General features: G+C 41.6%; 1 protein-coding gene across 2 annotated transcripts; it reads left to right on the top strand.

The window, feature by feature from the left end:
• Window positions 1-3,680: 3,680 nt before the first annotated feature.
• On the top strand, window positions 3,681-17,053 carry meak7 (MTOR associated protein, eak-7 homolog). 2 transcript variants are annotated; one of them, XM_005748263.2, is made up of 9 exons: window positions 3,681-3,802; window positions 5,333-5,485; window positions 5,761-6,024; window positions 6,102-6,246; window positions 6,347-6,558; window positions 10,284-10,470; window positions 12,630-12,748; window positions 13,697-13,876; window positions 15,746-17,053. In XM_005748263.2, the coding sequence occupies exons 2-9, from the start codon at window positions 5,339-5,341 to the stop codon at window positions 15,869-15,871; spliced, it is 1,380 nt and encodes a 459-aa protein (XP_005748320.1). In that variant the 5' UTR covers window positions 3,681-3,802; window positions 5,333-5,338; the 3' UTR covers window positions 15,872-17,053. The 2 variants fall into 2 exon arrangements, with proteins under 2 accessions (XP_005748320.1, XP_005748322.1); XM_005748265.1 differs by lacking the exons at window positions 3,681-3,802; window positions 5,333-5,485 and adding an exon at window positions 5,487-5,554.
• Window positions 17,054-20,841: the final 3,788 nt, after the last annotated feature.

The raw sequence follows: 20,841 nt of genomic DNA, 5'->3' as shown, positions 1-20,841 counted from the left end.
GGTAGTCAAATGATAGATTTTCCGTGCAGTCACTCGACAGTGACGCTTTTACCATATAGGGACTGAGCTCAGAGGACGGGGTAGAGGGTAAAGGGAAAAGAAAAGAAGAACTAATGAGGCTCACTTCTCAAGTCTGAGCTTGCTGACAGCTGAATCAGTACAGATGAGTGAACACGCAGGCTGCCAGAGATAGCGATCAAGCCATGTTTTTCTTTTTTTTATCAGAATGTGTGCAAATACATGAACTGTGTGTTTCGCTGGTTCTGTTCGTACCTGCTTGAGGTATGAGGCGGATGAAGTATGACAAATGAGGAAACAAAACAGAAAATAAAAAGAGCCAAGATTATAAATTGTAATTGGTGTGGTTGTATCTGCAGCTCAGAGTTCACTGAAATCGCTCTTCATGTTTTAACTCCGAGCTCAGAGTGACCTGATCCAGCTGTAACTATTGGCTTTATTAAAAAGGAAAGTTGTAATCTTCAAATTGTAATGAGTCAGTGGATCAACGACCCTCTTAAGGGACAACTCCCACTAGGGTTTAAATACCAGGGACTCTCCACCATTTGGTCTAAGAACCGAAGAAGCTTCTCGGGTGAAAAGTGAAACATTTCTTCAAGAAACTCAAAGAAGTCCAGCTCCTTAGATCCAATCTTCAAAGTACAGAAACTGGGAGCTGGTTCCAAAGGAGAGGGCTGGCCTCCTAGTCTACTTTTAGACCCAACAGCAGCTTGTGGCGGACAACAACAGTCATTTTGGGGAAAATGAAAACTTCTGTCAACATATGAAAATGAAACTGTTAAAAAATAAAAGGCCACTGCTATCACACCCATCCCCTTCAGCCCAGTGAGGCCTGCTCTGTCTAGTGTCCCTCTTTGGCAGGATTGATTTGGTACGAACCACTAACAGCCACGAGTTTACAGAGAAAGTGTACAGACTTGTTTGATACTCAGTTCAGGAGAAATGAGAAGTGCGAGCCATAAACTGTGACTTTATGTTCAGCTTGTTTCCTTAAACTACAACACATTCTCATCCCACGGCGTAACATCCCCTCGCATGTGATAAATGGTTGGGCGTTGGGAATAAGAATGCTCTGTAAAGTCTGACGCAGACTGAGACTTCCTGACTTAAACAGGTCGTACTGAAACAAATGAGTACATGAAGTGATTTTGTTTAAGCAAATCACTTTTTCTTTTTCTTTTTTTTAAATTAAATGCGTCATTGTTTGTATTATCCTTTCATGACCCAGGCCTACAATGTCTCCTGATCCTGCATCACATTAAATGTCTGTATATTATATTTAATATATTTCTATAAGAATCAATCACAAAAACACTTTTAGGTCCAAGAAGATATTTCTGAAAACTTTCCAAAAGACAGTTATTCCTGCAGCTTTTCTGTCTGTGTTTGTGCTTCTGTTATGCATATAAGAGTACATATATGAGTATATGAGCATGCATATAAGAGTACACAATCTTTACGGCCTTTGCAGAGTTTAAGGTAGTATTTCTCTTTGCAGATTGCTGCCTTAAATAGCTGCTGTATAAATTCTAAACAAGGCTTGGACTTTGCCACTGTTCCCTTTGTTAGAGGATTATTTAGAGAACTCTGTCTGCACTGTTGTGTTGAAACACAATAAAGAATGACACAATACACATGTTGTAAGCCCTACTTGATCAATCAGCTGCAGCTACAGGGGGTATAATACAGTTTTTGGTTTCCCCTGTAGAAACATGGATCATGTCGTCCAAAGATTATTTGAATTTATAATTAATACTTATATGTTTATTTGTAAGAGTCTTCCTGACTGAAGTTCACCTCAAAATCAAACTTCTCTTTCCAAACATCATGACTGTAAAAAGATCCACAGACCCCGTTAACTCTGAAGTACAAACTGTTTTCTTTCTGCTGAACTGCGCCCGCCTAGAAAGAAGCTCGCCCTCATAGACATTACACAAGTAGGCGTCTCCCTCGGCTGAGCTGTAATGTGAGCTTGTTACATGCTTCCTTTGATTGGTCGATGTAGAGACTAGAAAGCAAATACTTCCTACTTGAAACTGCTCACACCAAGGGTTTTGGATTTTTTTCCTGTTCTTGAGAAACCCAGACACAGTTTCTGGAGAAAGACTCGCTGCTGACTTTTCCCAAATGTGTTTTTGCAACTTTAAACACTTTATGGCAGGTGCCGTTAAGTTCCACTACAGTCAACAGAAGTTCACACTGTGAATGTGTGTGGGTAGGTCTTTACTATGAAGTAGAGCAATGCAGAATCAAGCAGACATGAGAGCAAACTTGCAGAAAGACTAAAAATCTGGAAGGTGTGGTTCTAGGACTAAGCAAAAGCCTAGAGGCAGTGAGGTTCAAATTCAGATGGAGGCAGGTGGAGGTCCACCAGAAAATGTGCCTAAGAACCCCTTTAATTCATTTTGCTGAGCTTCAGAAGAGTGATGATAACTCCATTTAGTATTCGTGCTACCAAAACTTCACTGAGTCATTCAGGTTTATGACCCAGTTATCTGTGGCTTTATTGCAGTGGATGCACTCCGGGGTTGGTCTTCTAACTCTCAGGTTCTTCTTATACTGCACTCTCTGCTTTGCCACCATATCCTGTTTATGTGACGCAAGCAGATGGCAATGCGTCACCTTCATATTCAAAAGCCCTCATTACAATGCGACACATCCAACTCCGAGCACTCACACAGCAAATCTTATGCCCTTAAAAGGCATTTTTCCAACTGCCTGCTGTTTCTGCAGAGGACCTTCCCGTCTGTCTTTAGTTACTCTCGTGGCCCCTCTACTGGTGAAAGAGGGGACGGGAGCATGAAAACAATACAAGCTCTTTATGAGGGCTGTACTGTGTATGAGTCACACATTCAGGTTTGAGACAAAAGTACGAAAACTGGACAATAACTTACTATTTGTTTCAGTTTTTCAGGAAGAGGGAAACTACAGAAACTGCAGAATGAGTTTTCTTTTTTTAAAAAAATATATCCTTGAGACCTTTGTATCATTTTCTTTGTGGGTATTTTGAGAGTTTAGAGTCTCTTTGTAGTTGTTTTTCTTCTTCCTGTGGTTCTTTTTTGTCTTTATGGGATTGATTATCGATTTTAATAGTTGTTTTGTGTCTTGTCATCGAGCTGTGTTACTTCATGTATATTCTAAAAACCAGGAGCCCTCTGATGTGATGGGCCCCAGGATCTGTGTTCTGTAATACATTCATGTAGGAGTGTGCTGAAAGAAATGAGATATGATGCAAGCCGATTTATGTGGTATTACAAAGTCTTTCCTTTCATTTGATAAAGTCACATCTCCTGCCTATGAAATTATGACGTTTTTTCAAGGATAAATATGGCCTTCATGGGATATTTTTTTAAAACTCCACACATGGTTTTTCATAACGCTACAAATTTTACACTTTATCACTTCATATGCACATATGACAAATGCTAAAAATAAATGTTTCAATATTATCATACCCATGTCACTTTATGTAAATATTAAAAAATGATGTACGTCGTACAAATTGCTCGAATAGTATTTATAGTATACCATTTATTTTTGAGTATATAGTATTATCTATCTGATAATCATGTTCAGAAATATTGTATGAATACAACTGGTATTCCGGTATTTCAGTATTGTACCTGAGACGCTTTGAACGCGCCCAGGCTGCTCACGCGCATTGTTTCCGCCCCCTCCCTGGAGCGCGTGGACATTTCGTTCTTTCATTGGCTGTTGCTCCTGCAAGACCCGGAAGTGTTGCTGTCACAGGATGGAAAGCTTTTAGCAGCTTTTTCATTCAAAGGTTTGCGCCTCACGGACACATTTACTGTTATTGTCGGAGACCGCGGTGCATAAAATCTGTCTTCGCTAATCAAACACGACGTTTTCGGCGAAGGATAATCATGAAGCAGTGCTGGACTCTGTTACTTTAACCCCAGCATCCATCCAGGTGTCAGCTAACCGCTGATGAAAAGTAGCCTGGCTAGCTTCGTTTTGAACGCTAAATCACCTCTGTGTGTATCTTTAGAATAGCCAAGGACGCCTCTAATCATCGGGTGGAAAAACTTTCCTGTCAATGCAATGATAAAGAGTAATTTTGTCCTCCTTCCCCGGTGCACCTGCGATTCCTGAGTCCAAACAAAGATGGCCGCGTCCACAGAAAGTAGTTAAAACTGTCGCAGGTTACTCGGTGAAGCTGCTGTTTTTTATTCTCGGATGGTTGGATGAGTTTTTCGGGAATCTAGAAACGCCTTCAGAAAGACAAAGATTTTAAACGTGTTTTCAGGCATCAGCAGCTGATTAAGACAGAAAGAAAACGCGTGTAGGGCCATCCGTCCATGTGTGCTGGACTACATTATAAAAACTAGCGTTTCTGCTGTTGTGTCCTTTCCATTCATATTAATCGGAGGGGCATAATATACAGGCCACTATGGAGTCACCACTAAATGATAAAGCTTAATCAGCACTGGGAGTGCAACGTATTCACTGAGCCAGTTAGTGAGCCCACAGTGGCGCTTTCACATCTGCCTAACCAGGAGAGATCTCAGGAGACGCTGCTGTAGTGAAGCAGCTGAACATAATGTTTTATTAATCAGACAATTAAGTTCATCATAAAGCATCTAAATGCTGCTGCTCATTGTGTCCCAAAGCCCTGCAAACCGGGTCCTGTCACATGTGTCGATGTTCACCGTTCAGAGGTCATCCTGGTTAGAAAGAACTAGGAACTTGCCCAGTCCCCTCCCACCTAACTTGGTAGTCTGCCCCCTTTTATGATGCCTCTGAAGACTGAGCCCATAAATTCTTCAGAAAGTGTTTAATCAGGTGGCTTCATAAGGGAGCAGAGTATGATTTTCCCTTAGACTTCTATGCAACCAGAAGTCTTTTTGCAACCATGGGAGTCGCCCCTGCCGCCTTTGCAGGTGCACATTGGCTTCACTATTTAGGCTTAGCTACATTTTTGTCTTTGGTATAATATGTATTCTTCTTAATTTCTAAACTTGATTAATTTGCTCGGCTCACAGGAGGTTTTAAAAATGTATCATCGAATTCTTTTCATTTTAGCTTCTTTAAGCGAGCCCATAAACTCATCACCTGGTTTCGCTTCTTCGACTTTTAGCCCTGTGACTGCCTGGCGACCTGTCAGGGTGTACCCCGCCTCTCGCCCAGTGGTTTAAAAAATAGCCGTTGCTCCTCTTTTCATTGATATCGATTTATCTTTAGGTTGGTTCAAATGTAATATTGCTTTGCTTTTCTTTGAATTGGATTCGATTGCCTGGCAGTACATACACACAATGATGATTTCCATTCTGCTGTACTTTGTGTGTGACTGCAGAACATCATGGGTAACGCTGAGAGTGTGGTGGTGCAGAAGCGGCTGGCCCGTTTCCGTCCCGAGGAGCGACCCGTGGTTGAGGGGGTTTTTGACAAGCTCCAGGGTGGTGCTGGGGGCGCCGCAGGGAAGACCATAACGCTGGAGATGCTGCAGGTGTGACTGTGGAAGCAGTACTAAATGTTTTCAAAATAAGACTTAAAAGTGTGTCAGCAGATGGAACAGGTAAAAGCCTGAATAATAGTTTCTATGTAACATCACGACTTCATTACATCAGGTTTCACATGTTTTAAGAAGTCCAGTTTTCCATTTGTACATCTTTAAGCTTTTCCTATCAGGCAGGATTTGTTTTTGTGACTATGCTGCTTTGACTACTTGGTGTAGAGGTGCTTTCTGTCACCGGGTTTCTTTAAACATTTTGTTTCCCCCAGTCATCAGTGGGCAGCGTGGCACCGGGCTCGATGGTGAGGAGGGTCTACCGGTGCATGTCCAGCATCGACCCTGGACTGGCAGCTCCAACAGCCTCGGGGAAGGCCGGATACGCCGGCCCCTCTGGAGTCAGCCGAGAGCAGTTGATCGTCTTCCTTGCAGACACTCTGCGGGGAACTGCAGAAGAACGTGCCCCCCTCGTCATGGCCATGTCCCAGCATGCGGCAGGGGCGGCAGCGGTTGTCACATGTGAGCAGGTGGTGGAGGTGAGTAGAGTGTAGTGTTGGTTTCTGCAGCATTTGTTGTCTGTGCTTCTTACAGCACTCCTGCTCTTTCACTAAAGTTCCTCCAGGACCTGGTCTCTGCTGTAGTTCAGATTTTGGTCCACAGAGGACGCCTGCAGGGCTGGAAGCCAGAGAGGATGGGTGACATCTCCCTGGGTGTAAAACTCCTGGCAGAGCAGATGTGCTCTGAGCTCAAACCATCAGGTAGAGCTGATTTGGAAGTTCTTGAATATTTTAGAAACTCTGACTTCTACTTCTCTGACTTAATCTACTTTAAATCTACTACTTCCCCTTTTCTCATTAGATGAGGGGGATTGTGATGTTTCCTGTCTGGAAGACTGGATCTTCAGGGTACAGCAGGTATCACAGTACCTGGAGCTGCTGGTAGCTGAGGGACTGAGTGTGTCTTTGAGCAACCGGCCAGCCCCGACCCTGCTGCCCCCCTGCAGGGAGACGCCTTGGAATGAACTGAAGTGTCTACTGGACATCCCCAGCCTCATGTTTCTGGCTCCACAGGTCAGTATATACCAGCATATTTTTTGCTTTTTTATGGAGTCAAAAAAAACAAAAAACTTTCAGACACCCTGAAACATTTTGGTGTTACACTTCTGTTTAATGAGAACTTAGTTGTGTTACTGCAGTGTAAACAGCAAACATATAAACTGTATTCAGGTGCTCTAGATTTTAGAAACGCAGCGATCCAGCCGATTCTAGTTCCAACATGAGACCTACACCTTGACATCAGTTATCTGGTGCTGCTTCAGATGTCTCATACCTGTGTGACATTAATAAGCTGTTTCTCGGTGTGAAGACGACAAATCTTTCCTTTATTTGAATAGAATAGAATAGAATAGAATAGAATAGAATAGCCTTTTATTGTACTTGTATGTACACAGTACACGTACAACGAAGTGTAATGCTGTAGCTACACTTGCAGTCTATGTATGTATGTTCAGTAAGTAGGTCTTTTTACTGGCTGCACCTGATGTGGTCTGTACAGGTGGGTGCCAAGCAGTGTTGGCCAAGTTACTTGAAAAAAGTAATCAGTAACTAATTACTTCCCCCAAAAGTAATCCTGTTACTTTACTGATTACTTGTTTTAGAAAGAAATTAGTTACTTAGTTACTTTTTAAAAACACGATTTACAACCTGAACAGGTGATAAAGTGATAGATCTTTCAGCCCAATTCTACTTTTTCTGCATAATCCATCATACAAAATGTAATCAAATGGAAAAGTCTCTTTTTAAAACTTGTTTTATTAGTTTTAATCTTTTAACTTTATGCATCAAGCAAACATTAAATCATATGCACCGTTCTCTAACTGAAAGAAATTAGTTTAACATTTAAACCTATTTTCTGCACATTCCAGCACATAAAAGAAAATATTTTTTGTGTTTACACTCACAGCAGAAAATAAATAAAGTCAAAGACTCAGCGGTCCTGTTGCTCTATTTTCACCTGTAAAGCAGGAGTGGGGCAGGCGGAGGTTTACCCTGGTGCAGGTGTGCCGCGGTCAGTGGAAGAATCCGCGAGTTTCTCTGTGAGTTTCCCATTACGTCGTAGCTACTCGGAGCTTGCTCGGACGTTTAGGGGTTTTTTCGCTGTAAAAAGCAGTTTTCTTCCCACGCACAGCGGACACTAATGTTTTTGTCACTTTTTACGGAATCAAACTCAAAGTAAGGTCAGTACTTCCACGCTTTAAACGCTGCACGCTCATACTCTCTCTGCACTCGATATGTGATCCATTGTTGATCTGCACACAGCTGTTGTCACGAACGTCGCGCTCGCTTACATCATTGTGAGGAGACACTCTCGCAAACGAAATCACGGTTTTAGTAACGCAGTAACGCAGCGTAATCCCTTACTTTACTCGTTACTTGAAAAAAGTAATCAGATTACAGTAACGCATTACTGCCCATCTCTGGTGCCAAGTAAGAGCAACACCAAGACATTATTCTCTCATTTTAGGATTTTTGTCATCCTAAATCAGCAAACTCATATCAAATGTAGCCAAGTGAAATTGACGTTCACAAGGCTCCAACTATCCAAAGATGTTTCTCCAAACTTTCATTTTTCTCAAGTTGCTTTTGTCAGTTGGATAATTAACTCTTGAAACTTTGCTGACTTGAATAACACAGGTCTGCAACCAAAAAAACAGAGCGAAGGCTCGAGCGAACTGTGAAACTAAACACTCATTAATGGCCAATCTTTACCTGGTTAATCCTCTCGTCTTAATTCAGTTCAATTCAATTTTATTTACACAGCACCAAATCACAACAACAGTCACCTCAAGGTGCTTTATATTGTAAAGTAGACGCTACAATAATACAGAGAAAACCCAACAATCATATGAGCCCCTATGAGCAGCACTTTGGCGACAGTGGGAAGGAAAAACTCCCTTTTAACAGGAAGAAACCTCCAGCAGAACCAGGCTCAGGGAGGGGCGGGGCCATCTGCCATTTGGGTCGATTTCTTTATCAGTCTCCTCTTAGACGAGACTGATAAAAAAAGTTACAAAATGTTATTGTTAGTGTGTCATGACAGCTTTTAGAGATCGAATCGGATCGCTGTTTTTGCCATAGACTTCCGTTAAGGTTTTGCAGTCACATGACCGCTAATCATGTAACGTTAACTTGCCTGTTTGCATCTAAGACGCTGTAAGGTCAAGTCACGCAGGGCTTGAGACCGAGCCACCGACCAGGAGCGAGTGTTTGCAGACATGCTGGCATCTTCCATATTTTGCTGTAATGTTGTTCTTCATGTTAGTAAAACGGGAAAAACATTCAAGTAGTAAGTTTAGAGACCAAGACAAGCAAATAGCTCTTGGCTTCTTCCTTTTTATTCTCTTAAGTCTTTTACAAGCTGTTTTTCTGTTGATTGGAGAAGGAATTACTTGATTAAATATTGCAACTCTAATATGAGTCTCTGGTATATTTATGAAAGCTCGGGGTGCTTTCATGTTCAAACAAGGAAAAGCCTTCTTTTAAAACAGAAAGTAGCCGCCTACATAGTGTTCCTTGTAATTAACCAGAATCAATGAATCGACTAAGTATTGCAGCACATTTATCACCACCAGTCTATCAGAATTTGCTCAGATGTCTTGTATTGTTTCACTGCTTTTACTGATATTGATCACAGGTAAACATGTAGCTTTAACACCCATATGGAAAAGATATATATAAATCTTATGAAGTTTGTATCTGTCTTGTGTGAAACTTGTATGAAAAGCATACAAGAGTGAAAACAGATATAAGATCTCTTGAAAAATTGTATAAATGAAACTTGTATGTTTTGGATACTAAAACAATGTATGAACGCTTTCATGAGTAAATCATAGAAGCCTTCTATGATTCACTATATGAAGTAGGCCACATCTGAGTCTTTTCCATATGGGGGGTTCAAACAGAGATCGATGCAGGTGAAAGAGGCCTGTGTGCAGAGGCAAAATGACAAAAGGTACATCACTGTCCAAATATTTACAATAAAAGATGTACTCGCTGAATGTGTGTGTGTGTGTGTGTGTGTGTTCTTCTAAACATGGCCGTGCAGAATGGAGAGATTGTGGCTTGCAGCTTTCTCAAGAACTGCTCGCCTGCTCACGAGTGAGCGATTGAAGTAGTTTGTCACAGGAAACCAAAGACAAAAGCAAGTGTGTGAACCTGTCCGGCTGTGTCTCTGAGAACTTGTTTGAGCTTCAGACAATCAAAGATATGAAATGTTGTAAAAGAAATTCGATCAACTCTCATGTTCGCACGCCTTCTGAAGGGCCTGTTTGAGGGCTAAGACTTGGTTTTAACTTCTAGGTAGAGTTCATTTTAGGTTAGGGAGAGGCTGGGAGTGCATTAATTTAAATGAATGTGCCAAGCAACCATGCTTTTGTATTTATATACTCTACTACAAACAGAGTGGAGCGGGCAGTAGTTGCTGTCTTTGAGTGGGGTTGGTCAGTGGGTTTGGCACAGCATTTACTCGTCTTTCCAGCAGCGCACATGCAGAGTGCGGTGAAAGCTGCGAAGAATAGGGGGAGTGTTAGTGGGATAACAAGAACTAAAAGCACTGAGTCATGCAAAGTGGCGAAACAAGACATTCAGTGATCTGAGTAACAAGAGGGGAACAGGTTCTCCGTCACCTTTCAGACTCCCGATCCACCTCCTCTGTTGTAGTGTGATTTTTATTATAACAGCAAATCATTCATCAGATGTCACACATATTCTTCCACACGTCACTTTAATCTCACCAGCTGCCAGATGGCTACAGCGCCCCCTGGAGGCTTGTGTTTTCCACTCGGCTGCACGGGGAGAGCTTTACCAGGATGGTGGCTGGCCTGATGAAGCAGGGGCCCACCCTGCTGCTTATCAGAGACACCAAGGGGCAGGTCTTTGGGGGCTTCGCCTCCCACACCTGGGAGGTCAAACCTCAGTTTCAGGGTAAGTATGCCACAGACTAGTGCTCCCACTGCAAAAGAGCTGAAGTCCACCTGTTGTGCTCATTTTTATTCTTGCACTGTATTTGGGTAGCTTTGCATGATTCACAGCTCGAAATGATCCTTCTTTAAGTAGTATTGTCTGATGCAGCCGCTCAGGGAGAATTTAACAGTGTGGTGATTTGGGAGTTTCTGTAATCAGAATCATATAAAAAGACAGATGCATATATGGTTTGGCACGATGTTACTTCATTAATGTCATTTTTTTCTCCAAGCTTTCCTGTTTCCTCTAAAATGTAAAAAAGGCCACAAAGTGAATATTTTAATATTTTTTTCTAACATTTAGCCAAGTGAAATAAATCATTCTGATTGTGGTCCTACAAGAAAGGACCGCACAAATCACAGTGACCTGTTTTTGAGAGCTGCTGGCACTGTCGTAAAACCAAGTAATACATCCAGATTTAAAAGAAAAATCAGTGAGTGTTTAACTTCGCGGGTTCGAGTCATACCTGTCTGTTGCACAGGCTTGAGTGGCCGAACAGGAAGTTACTTTTTTTTAAAGAAAACTAAAAGTTCTTTGATGCTGTGGTTTAGACACGATTCACATGAAACAAGCCACACATAAAAACTTTGTTTCTAGCTGAATTTCTTCATCTTTCTGAAGCCCCTGTTCTCTAGTCTAGAATAGAATATATTAGAATCGATACTTTATTGTCATTCAGAGCATACACCAGTTAGTGCATATTAAGCGTGATTTAGATGTCTGTGGAAGATCTACATCGTGACTTAATAAGATGTAACCCCTCTTAGCCCACACCACAACTTTCCACACCATCCAGCCAGAAGGCATGATGTCGATTTCTCTGTCAAGTATATTTCATTCATTAGAATTACGTTTCAGTGCACTGACTCACCTGATTTTGCAGGTCTTTGCTCCCCACTGCTGTCACACTCCACAACAAAGACTTCACAGCTGACCAAACACACACATCCACACATGTGGATGTGTGTGTTTGCCGTATGTGCAATAACACTAGGTGCAATTCTTTTTTAACAACGTTGTATTTTACTCAGTTGTATATAGTATTTTATTTTATTCTATTCTATTGTGTACAGTATCTTATTCTTATTCATATCATCTCATCCTATTCCAGTGTTTTTTTTTATTTTTGCTATGTAACTTTGCACTGTTCACTTACTGCTGTAACAAAACAAATTTCTCATGTGTGGTGAAGCTTATCTCATCTTATCTTAACTGGACTGATACAATATTTGAAAAAAACACAGCAAATCTAAAAATTATAAAACGTTAAAAAAAAGCACCTAAGATAATTTTTACAAATATTTATACATATTTTGTTATATTCCTTTAATATTTTATATGTAAATATATCAAACACATCTCTGCTGGCGTGTGGATTTTAGCATCACAATGACAATGTGGATTAAATGGATGCATAACTTTCTCTCTGGTAAAACCTTTGGTGCTGTATCAAACAACGAGCCGTATTACTTGTCATCAGTAAAACAGCTCCAGAAGGCACCAACATTAGAGAAATGATTTCTTTAGTCTGCATTTTAAATGTTGTGAATTTGGGCAGTCTGTGGGCCTCGACTCATTTTGAAGTCTGCATTAACGAGAGGAGCTGCAGTTCTTCTGCATTGGCTTCATTTTCTGACCCAGAAGCTGCTGCTCGTTTGGAGCAAAGAGCTCTTAATAAATCGCTGCGTTACTGTTTATGCTTCTGAGCCGTGGCTGCGTTTTAAACGCAAACCTCTTTGCTATTCATCCTTTGCAGAACTTTTTTTCTGTGCATATCTTGAGACATCTGTAAATGTCAAATCACTGAAGCATCATTTGGTTTTTCTCTAAGGCGCTCCATAGCAGTACGTAATCGGATGAGATTTACAGCTCAGTAAAAGATTAACCACAAGAAAGAAAGTGTGTCGGCTCTAATAGATACAAATATGTCAGGCAGCAGGTAGAGACTCATCTGAAAACACGGATGAAATGAAACACTGAGGAAGTAACACCACTGCTTTGAATACTGTGGGCTGTCCCTTGACTTTCCTCTCACATCTTCATAATTTGTATATTTGTGTGTGTGTGTGTGTGTGTGTGTGTGTGTGTGTGTGTGTGTGTGTGTGTGTGTGTGCGCGCAGGTGACTCCAGATGCTTCCTGTTCACTGTGAGCCCCAAACTGAGAGTTTATACAGCAACAGGATACAACCAACACTTCATGTACCTCAATCAGAACCAGCAGACCATGCCCAACGGACTGGTGAGACCACACTCGTTCAGCTGGAGAGAACTTATTAGTGTTCCTCAGGGCCTGTGCTCATCACAGATATCCTCACACATGACCTCTTACTTTTACCAGAGCCTTAATATCTTTAGAGAAGCTGTATGTGGTTTAGGGAACATAGCAGTCTGTGTGAAAGTGAATTTTAAAAAGCTTTGTTTTTTACCCTTTTATCTAAAAATTCTCCTGAGGTGTGTGCTGAGCACGTTGGTTATCTCTGACCTGATGGTAGCAGTGTTGGCTCACTGATCCAACAGCTACACTCAGTGATATCAGTGTCACCTGTTGTTGTCACAGTGCAATGACGGTGTAGTATCTGTGCTTCAGGTGTAATGTAGAGCTGCGCTGTCTTTGACATTTGAGGGTCTACAGATGATAGTAAACAGAAATCTGCCAACGATGACTCGAATAATTGGACAGCAGAATTAAAAAGAGTAAAAGTTTCGATTTTGTCCAGAATCAGAAGAGTTTCAACAGAAAGTCCCACAGAAGTGCAGAATATCTCATCATCATCTCAGCGGTGCAGTAAGCAGGCTGTAATACTCAGGAGCATGTGGCTCTGTACCTCATACAGCAGCTATGTTCAGCCTGACCTGACAAACTAAGCACATCTTCTGATCATTTAGAAATCATTTGAACATTTCATAGGTTCCTCAGCGTGGACGCAGCGGCTCCTGTCCACGTTTGGACAGGAGTCGGTTTTATTCCACTTGCTCAGTTTTGGTTTCTCAGGTGTTTCACTTTGACTTTCACCTGCTGGTTAGATTTCAGCATACAAAAGTACTCGGTTGTTTTCCTGAACACAGCGGCTAAAGAGACGATATTTATTTATTTGTCCCTGAGTGGCCCCCGAAAAATTAAATGATTTGTTTTGTGTGACCTGCTTGTGTTAACTGACATAAAGATGTGTTGTCTGGTGTTCATCAGGGGATGGGCGGTCAGCACGGCTATTTCGGCCTGTGGCTGGATAGTGACTTTGGCCGCGGTCATAGCCGGGCACGACCCAAGTGCACCACGTATGGCAGCCCTCAGCTCTCTGGAGACAAAGACTTCACTCTGGACTCCATGGAAGTGTGGGCTGTGGGAAAACCCCCAGAGCCCGAGGAGGTCAGAGTACTTGTTCAAATTCTTCTATAAACTCGGCAAAATAAAGACCCGTGCTGACCTAGAGTCAGAAGGTTTACACTGGGTGTTAGTCGGTGTACCTGGAGCCAACAATGTGTGGCTGTCTGAACACAAACAGCCAAACAACATCTCCGTCAAACATTGAGTTTAAAACCAAAGAAATACATGTTTGCATTTTGTGTGATTTGGGCCTTAACTAAAGTTTCTCTTTAGAGCCCATTTTTAGTGTTTGCAGCTTTTATGTCTAATCAAAAGAAAATTGCTGGGATAGTCGAGCAGGGCGACATGAACAAAAATATTTATCATGATATACATTTGAAAATTTGCGATAACGACATAACTGACGATATAATTGACACGAGACAAAATGCTTTACAACTCCTCAACTTTAGTGCAAAAAAAAAAATCAATGTATTTTCACTTAAACAAGCAGCTGTTTTTTATCTGCATTAAAGTTATATAAAATTTTAACAGTGCAAAATTTCTTGCTGACAGTTTAACCGAAAGGCATTTCAAGTGGAAACTGGCCGACATATCCTCAGCATAACCATGTATAATATCCACAAAACTTAAAAAGAGGTTATACACACACAATACGGTAATATTATGTTGAAGCACAGCACGTATCACTCCGCGAGGCTCCGCCTACGATAGCCGCAATGCTCCGACAATCCATCAAGCGGTGCGGCTTCGTAGCTTAGCAAAGTCGTACTGAAACATCTGACAGATTTTAGAGCGCCGTGCACATAAAATCGTTTCCAGGTCAGTAAACACAACCAGAGTTCATACATAAGGCACACGGGGTTATAAGGGGCTCTGTCGACTTTCAGAAAGTCGACAGAGACACACACACTCGGATGCTCCAGAGAGGACAAAGAGGAAACATGCATTATTCCTTCAAAGTTCCTGACTAACAGACAGAATCTCCTCTTTAGTATTCTTGCATACAATATTGTGCAAAAGTCTTGAGCCACCCCTCATTTCTTCATATTTTATTTCCAAGGAGCAATTCCTTTTAAATTTAAAGGACTCCTGAGCAATCCAGGCTTTTTGAAGCTCTTTCAAATGTTTTCTTTGAACATTGGCGGCTTTTTCTGTCCACTCCCTGTACCTGATCATTTTCACAGTTATTCTTTAGATTTCTTTCAAATTAAATGCTTAAATTACATTTTTAGGCACTTTGCCACTAGCAGCCTGTCATAAAACACATCATTTGTTCCCATTACTTCTGTTGAATCTACAAGTAATACCAAAGATAGCACAGTTTGACAGAAATAAAATAATATTGTGCAGCAACAAGGTGATACCCAAACAGCTGTTAGTCAGGTGGCTTTGTCATAAACACGGGCCTCTTTTAGGTCTCTCTTATTCTTATTTCTGCCACGCCCACCACTGTAACCAACAGTCTCTGTGTCACAACACAGCTCAGCCTTACATGTAAATGTATGCAAAGACCTCCCATCAAAACATCCCCCTAAATAACCTTTAGGGATCAGTAACTCTGCAGGTTTAGCAGACAGACCAGTTTATCGCCCAGTGTGCTAGTACTCCACAAATCTCACTTTATGTTACTTTCCTAAATTATTTTTCAAGGTAATTAATATGCACAGAGCACTAACTTTTTGTGCAGTTGTATATTGCATTAATAATATATGAAAGTACAACATTTCACACAGCAGAATTTGTCTAATGGCAAACTCACACTGAGGAGATTTTGTTGCACTCTAATGCTGATCAGTGCATGCACAGAGCATGCACTGCACCACGAGAGCTGAAGTTCTTCTGCATGAACCTGCTGTTTCCTTTAAAAACTGTGTTTTTATTTTCTGTACCTATTATTTTGCTTTACAGGGTGAGGAGGGCGGAGCTAAGAAGAGCATCCTGGATGTGGATCCAGAGGCCCAGGCCCTGATGGAGATCACAGGGAAGACCATGCACAGTCAGGGCCTCAGAGAACCAGAGGATGACCAGGAGTGACTGTAAACACACCCAGCTATATATCGCTTCCATTCATGCCCCACCCCCCCAGTCTACCCAGTTACTACTAATTCATGTGGATTTAAAGGGAGCTTAAAGGTGGTCTGCACAGTGTGGTTTGTCACCAGTGTGCAGGTTTCAGGCCTGCTTTACATCAGCGAGAGCACGATGGACGTGTTCACATTTGAGCTGCACTGGAGTGAATTCATTTCATCACTATTAAAAAACACAGAGTGAAGAATCAGACTGAAGGGACGTAGCTTGGAGGAATAATTCAGGGAATTTACAACACTGGCGATCACAGCTTCTTTTTCCTTCCTTTTTCCTTCCGGTAAAGTTCATGAAGACAAGAAACAGAAACTTTGATTACCTGTCTTACAAACTGGACACATTCCTGGATTTACTATTCCTTACCAGTTAGCACAAAGTCCAAATCCTGACTTGGATTCTGGGCAGATAAGATGAGTAATTAACAGCTTAAACAAAGACTGTGGAATGCTGCATCACAGCAGGCCTGTAGCGTCTGTGCAGATGTGATACTGTGAATTTCATCTTTTAAGTCACGTGTGATTTTATGCTTCAGTGTTTTAGACTGATGAGCAGGTCTGTGGTTGATCAGCGAGAGGATCAATAAATCTCTATTTAATCTGTATTATATTACTTATAAAGTGAAATATTTCAAGCCTTTTTTTATGCTTTACTTTGATTTTTTTGGTGTTATTTTCCTTCTTCCTCATATGAACAGCAGAGTGAGCTGGTCCAGAGAAGCTGCAGCACTTTACTTGTTGCACTAACTGGCTGTTATTCATTTAAAAGGCTGTTTTTGCAGCAGTTTACAGCAGCAGCTGCTCTGCTCCGGTGTGAAAGGTGAAGCAGTGTGTGAAGACGGGTGCTGCTCGCTACTTTAAATGCTTCCATAGTTGATTCTTCGACTGTATTTAAAAGATAGATGTAGCTGAAGTGTGTTAACCTTGCATTCTGTCTGATGGCCGGGCAGGGTAAAGTCTCAGAATGATGTCTGCAGACTGTAGAGGGAAAACATCCTCCAGCTCCCTGGATCTGTGTCCTTACTAAACACTTCCGATGTGTATTTATTGTCTCAGTCACTAGTTTGAGCCCCTAATAAATAAAGCACAGTTATGGTTCCCAATAAGCTCGCAAGGAATAATAAAGTACGGTGTACTCTACCATGTGACTAAGATGCTTCTTCATCTATAAATTTTAGTCCCAGGACTGTCGGGATAGTCAGTTATTGCGACCACACCACAAGTAGGTTTATGGGTGCAGCTTGCTATCCAAGAATTAGCTGATAGCTTATCTTTCCACCCACAGTTGGCAGCAGACAAAGGCTTTGAGGCTTCAAAGTTCAGACTCACCATTGGAGCCATCTTCGAGGAGCCACGAGAGGATCAGCAGAGAGTTTTCAGCGTTTCCATTCTGGCTTCTTCTATCAGTCCTGTGGGCGGAGCTTGTTAGTTCTGCTCACAGACTTCATCCATGTGCTGCAGAATAAGGCGAGCTTTGTAAATGTTCAGGTTGTCTAAAGATGGAGCAAAACTAGAAGTGACATGTGTCCTGCAGTCTCATGCTTGTGATGTCAGCTGCAACCAAAATGATTGCAGGTTTGAGCCGATATCACCTGAAGTCGCCCGTTTACAAGACGCGCTTAGCTTCTCTTTGGCACAGTGCAAGGAAGTGGTGACATATCATCCATCTTCCATCATCCATATTTAGGCAGTGCTGCAGACCTTTGCCTGAGCAGCTCTGGCACTGACTCGTTCTGTGGTTACGCTGATAAAGATCAGGATTGCAGAGTCCAGGAAACCTTTTCTTCACGTCGCCGCCAGCTCATTGAGCTGAGGTGGTGTAAACTGAGAGACTATTGGGATCTCTACATCAGGCCCACAAGACAAATGAGCCACTGACTGAGCTCAGCTGTTTGTTAAGCGAGCCAGTTAATTCACACCCGCTTAACTGAATTGTCATTCCCAAAAAATGGCTGGGTCTTACCATCAGCAGCCAGACATCTGGCTCAGTTGTAGACACAGGCCTCTTTTAGGCCTCTTATTTCTGCCACACCCCACAATTGTAACCACAGTCTAGTGTGTCACAGCTCAGCCTTACATGTAAATGTAGGCAAATGCTTCCCCTAAAAACATCCCCCAATATAACCTTTAGGGATCAGTAACTGAAGAACTAACAGACGTGTTGTACAGAGGTGCAGCTGATAGCCTTCTTCTGTCCCAGCACTCTGTAAATCTCACTTCACTGAACAGTTTATGGGAAACAGCCCTCAACCTTTTATTTTCAGCTCAGGACAAACACAACCTGTCTTTTCGTCGCTGTAGAGCCACTTGATCCACGAGCAGCTTTAGGAAATCCACTTCTGTTACACACCAGTCGATATGCTGTGTTAATATAATGTGTTCATGTGTTCAGCTGCACAAACAGGAAATCGGTAATGTTGCATTAATACGGTTGATGGATGTGAAGACACAGAAAAGCAGCTTAATGTTATTTCTTTATTTAAAGTGACCACAGAGTTCAGTCAGCTGTTAAAAGAGTGCACGGTGCAGATTTTGTTCACTCAGCTGGAACAAATTAGACTGTGTGAGTTAGCATAGCAAGTGTTAGCAACATGAGCTCTGAAATCTGCTGTATTCATTATTTATTGGTTATTTTCTGTGTGTACACTTTATTGTAGCTACTTTGACCCACTTCTCACTTTTGCTCGAATGTGACTTTATGTCCGCCGGCACGACGCACAGACGAATAACTGCTAATACAAACAGCTGATCAGTGGCTCTGTGTTCACCTCCTCCCGTCTCGCCCGCTCCTCTCTCGCTATCATGCAAAGTACTGAGACAAGTCACACATGCAAATCTATCAGATAATCTGACAGCACTTCAAACAGCAGCATGACGGCTCTGGGCCCATAAACATTTATGTTTATTGTATTTGTGTAAGGAAAAGATTTAAATATTATATTCCCAGAAATGAACGTAATCTGGGATCATTTCATATTTTACACTCTTTGGAATATTTTCTCCAACTCAGGCTTTGTAAAATATTTGACTGTGTCGTCATATTTTCTAAAATATTCATCTTTGTAGCTTTTTCTTCTTTGTCTGGCAGAGCAGGGCTTTTATTCTCTTCATCCTGATCCGCACACATGCTGACTTTTCTATAGTTCTGATGTCATCTAGTAAACCTCAAACTTAACTTGCTATCAAAGGACATATTACATTTACAGTTTTATTCACTTAAAAGGAAATTCAGCTGTAAATAATCATTCTTTGCTCAGAAGAAGCAGCGGGAAATTTCCTCTCTGAAAATAGGCCGACTATAAATGCAGAGTAAAGGAAATGAGGCTGTGCTGCCCTTTTTTAAAAGATATTTATTAAACAGTTGATGAACAAATGCTTCCAGGACGTTTCAGCGAGTGAAAATACTCATGATCCTTCTTTGGAGTTTGGACATATGACTAACGCAGGTGAAACAAATGCCTACGACATCCCGGGTTTATAATAATTTTTCACTCACATCCGGTGAGCGGCCACTTCGTCAGATACACCTGTTCAACTGCTTTTTAAGACGACCAATCAACCAATCACATCACAGCAACTCAGGTGTGCTGACATGGTCAAGGTGACCAAAATGTGACATCACCTGAAGAAGGTAAAAGCATCCAGTGAGCGGGTGTAAACACCTTGATGTCAGATGTATGAGGAGAACGCTTTGAGCTGACTGGAAGGCAAAAATAACACCAATAAAGATTCATTACAACCAAGATGTGCAGAAGAGCATCTCTGAATGCACAAGACACAGCAGCAGAAGACCAAACTGAGAAACCGAGACTACAGTTTGCACATTTTCAGTAAAATATTAGTACCAACTGAGCATCGTTCAAACACCACTGCCTGCCTGAGAATTGTCGATCATGTCCATCTCTTTACTACGACCGTGTCTTCTGATGACTGCTTCCAGCAGGATGACATACCGTGTCACAGCGCTCAGCTACCTCAAACACAACATTGGGTTCACTGAACTCAGATCAGTCCAGCAGAAAACCTGGGATGTTTTGAAATAGGAGATTTGCATTATGGGTGTCCAGCTGACAAGTCTGCAGCAACTGTGTGATGCTAACATGGCAACATGGACCCAAATCTGTGTTTCCAACACCAGCCCAACGTGTGGCCAGCGTGTATATAAGATGTTTAAAGCAAGAAATGAAAAAACAAATGTACTTTCAGTTTAGTAGGATCTGAGTTACAGGGGTTTAGATAAAGAGTAAGATTTGTGGTCTGTAGCTGCAGAAACAGTCAAAAAATGATATTTCATGACGATAAAAAAAAAATGCCTGCTTTGCATTTCACAATCAGACTGTTGTGGCTAGATTCCGCTTTTATTTTAATTACATGTAATTTTCTTTGTATGCCATGTTTGAGTTACAAAAGGGGCCAGAAATAGTGACTGTATTTAGGAAACTGTAGTTTTGTACTCCAAACATGAACAATATAAACGGCACGTATGCTAGAATCATGACGATTTAGTTGTGCTCTGCTCACCTTTCTTGCGAGCAGCTTTCTCCTTCCCCCACTCCCTTTTTTTCTTTTTTAATACCCTGCGTTCACTTTCTTGGCTACAGACATGACTCAGAGTTAACATTACTCACATTGATGGAAAAACTTAGCTGTGCTATGTTGGTGAGTCTGAGATGTTTGCTCAAAGTTACAAAGTGGCACATAGAAACAGGCTGAACAACAACAACCCAAATTCATCAGGAATCTAATATGGAATGGCATCATACTATTATTATACTATTATAATATTGTCACTGTACACATGTACAATGGGATACAGAGCATCTCGTACTCAGTGCAAACATGTGGGAAAAGAATGAGGAGGTGCACAGTTCTGCAGCACTATATCCCACATAGCAGACAGGTCTGGCCCGGATCTGGTGTCAA

Source organism: Pundamilia nyererei, unplaced genomic scaffold (genome assembly GCF_000239375.1).
Source record: "Pundamilia nyererei isolate P.nyererei 1_Seehausen unplaced genomic scaffold, PunNye1.0 scaffold00218, whole genome shotgun sequence".
NCBI lineage: Eukaryota > Metazoa > Chordata > Actinopteri > Cichliformes > Cichlidae > Pundamilia > Pundamilia nyererei.
The sequence above is the reverse complement of the archived record's forward strand: the minus strand, read 5'-3'. Positions and strand labels throughout refer to the sequence as shown.

Excerpts from the sequence above, each read along its gene's own strand:
- meak7 (XM_005748263.2), top strand. The coding sequence starts at position 5,339 with ATGGGTAACGCTGAGAGTGTGGTGGTGCAGAAGCGGCTGGCCCGTTTC. Across the intron at positions 5,486-5,760 it reads TAACGCTGGAGATGCTGCAG|TCATCAGTGGGCAGCGTGGC; the intron begins GTGTGACTGTGG and ends TGTTTCCCCCAG. Across the intron at positions 6,025-6,101 it reads CATGTGAGCAGGTGGTGGAG|TTCCTCCAGGACCTGGTCTC; the intron begins GTGAGTAGAGTG and ends CTTTCACTAAAG.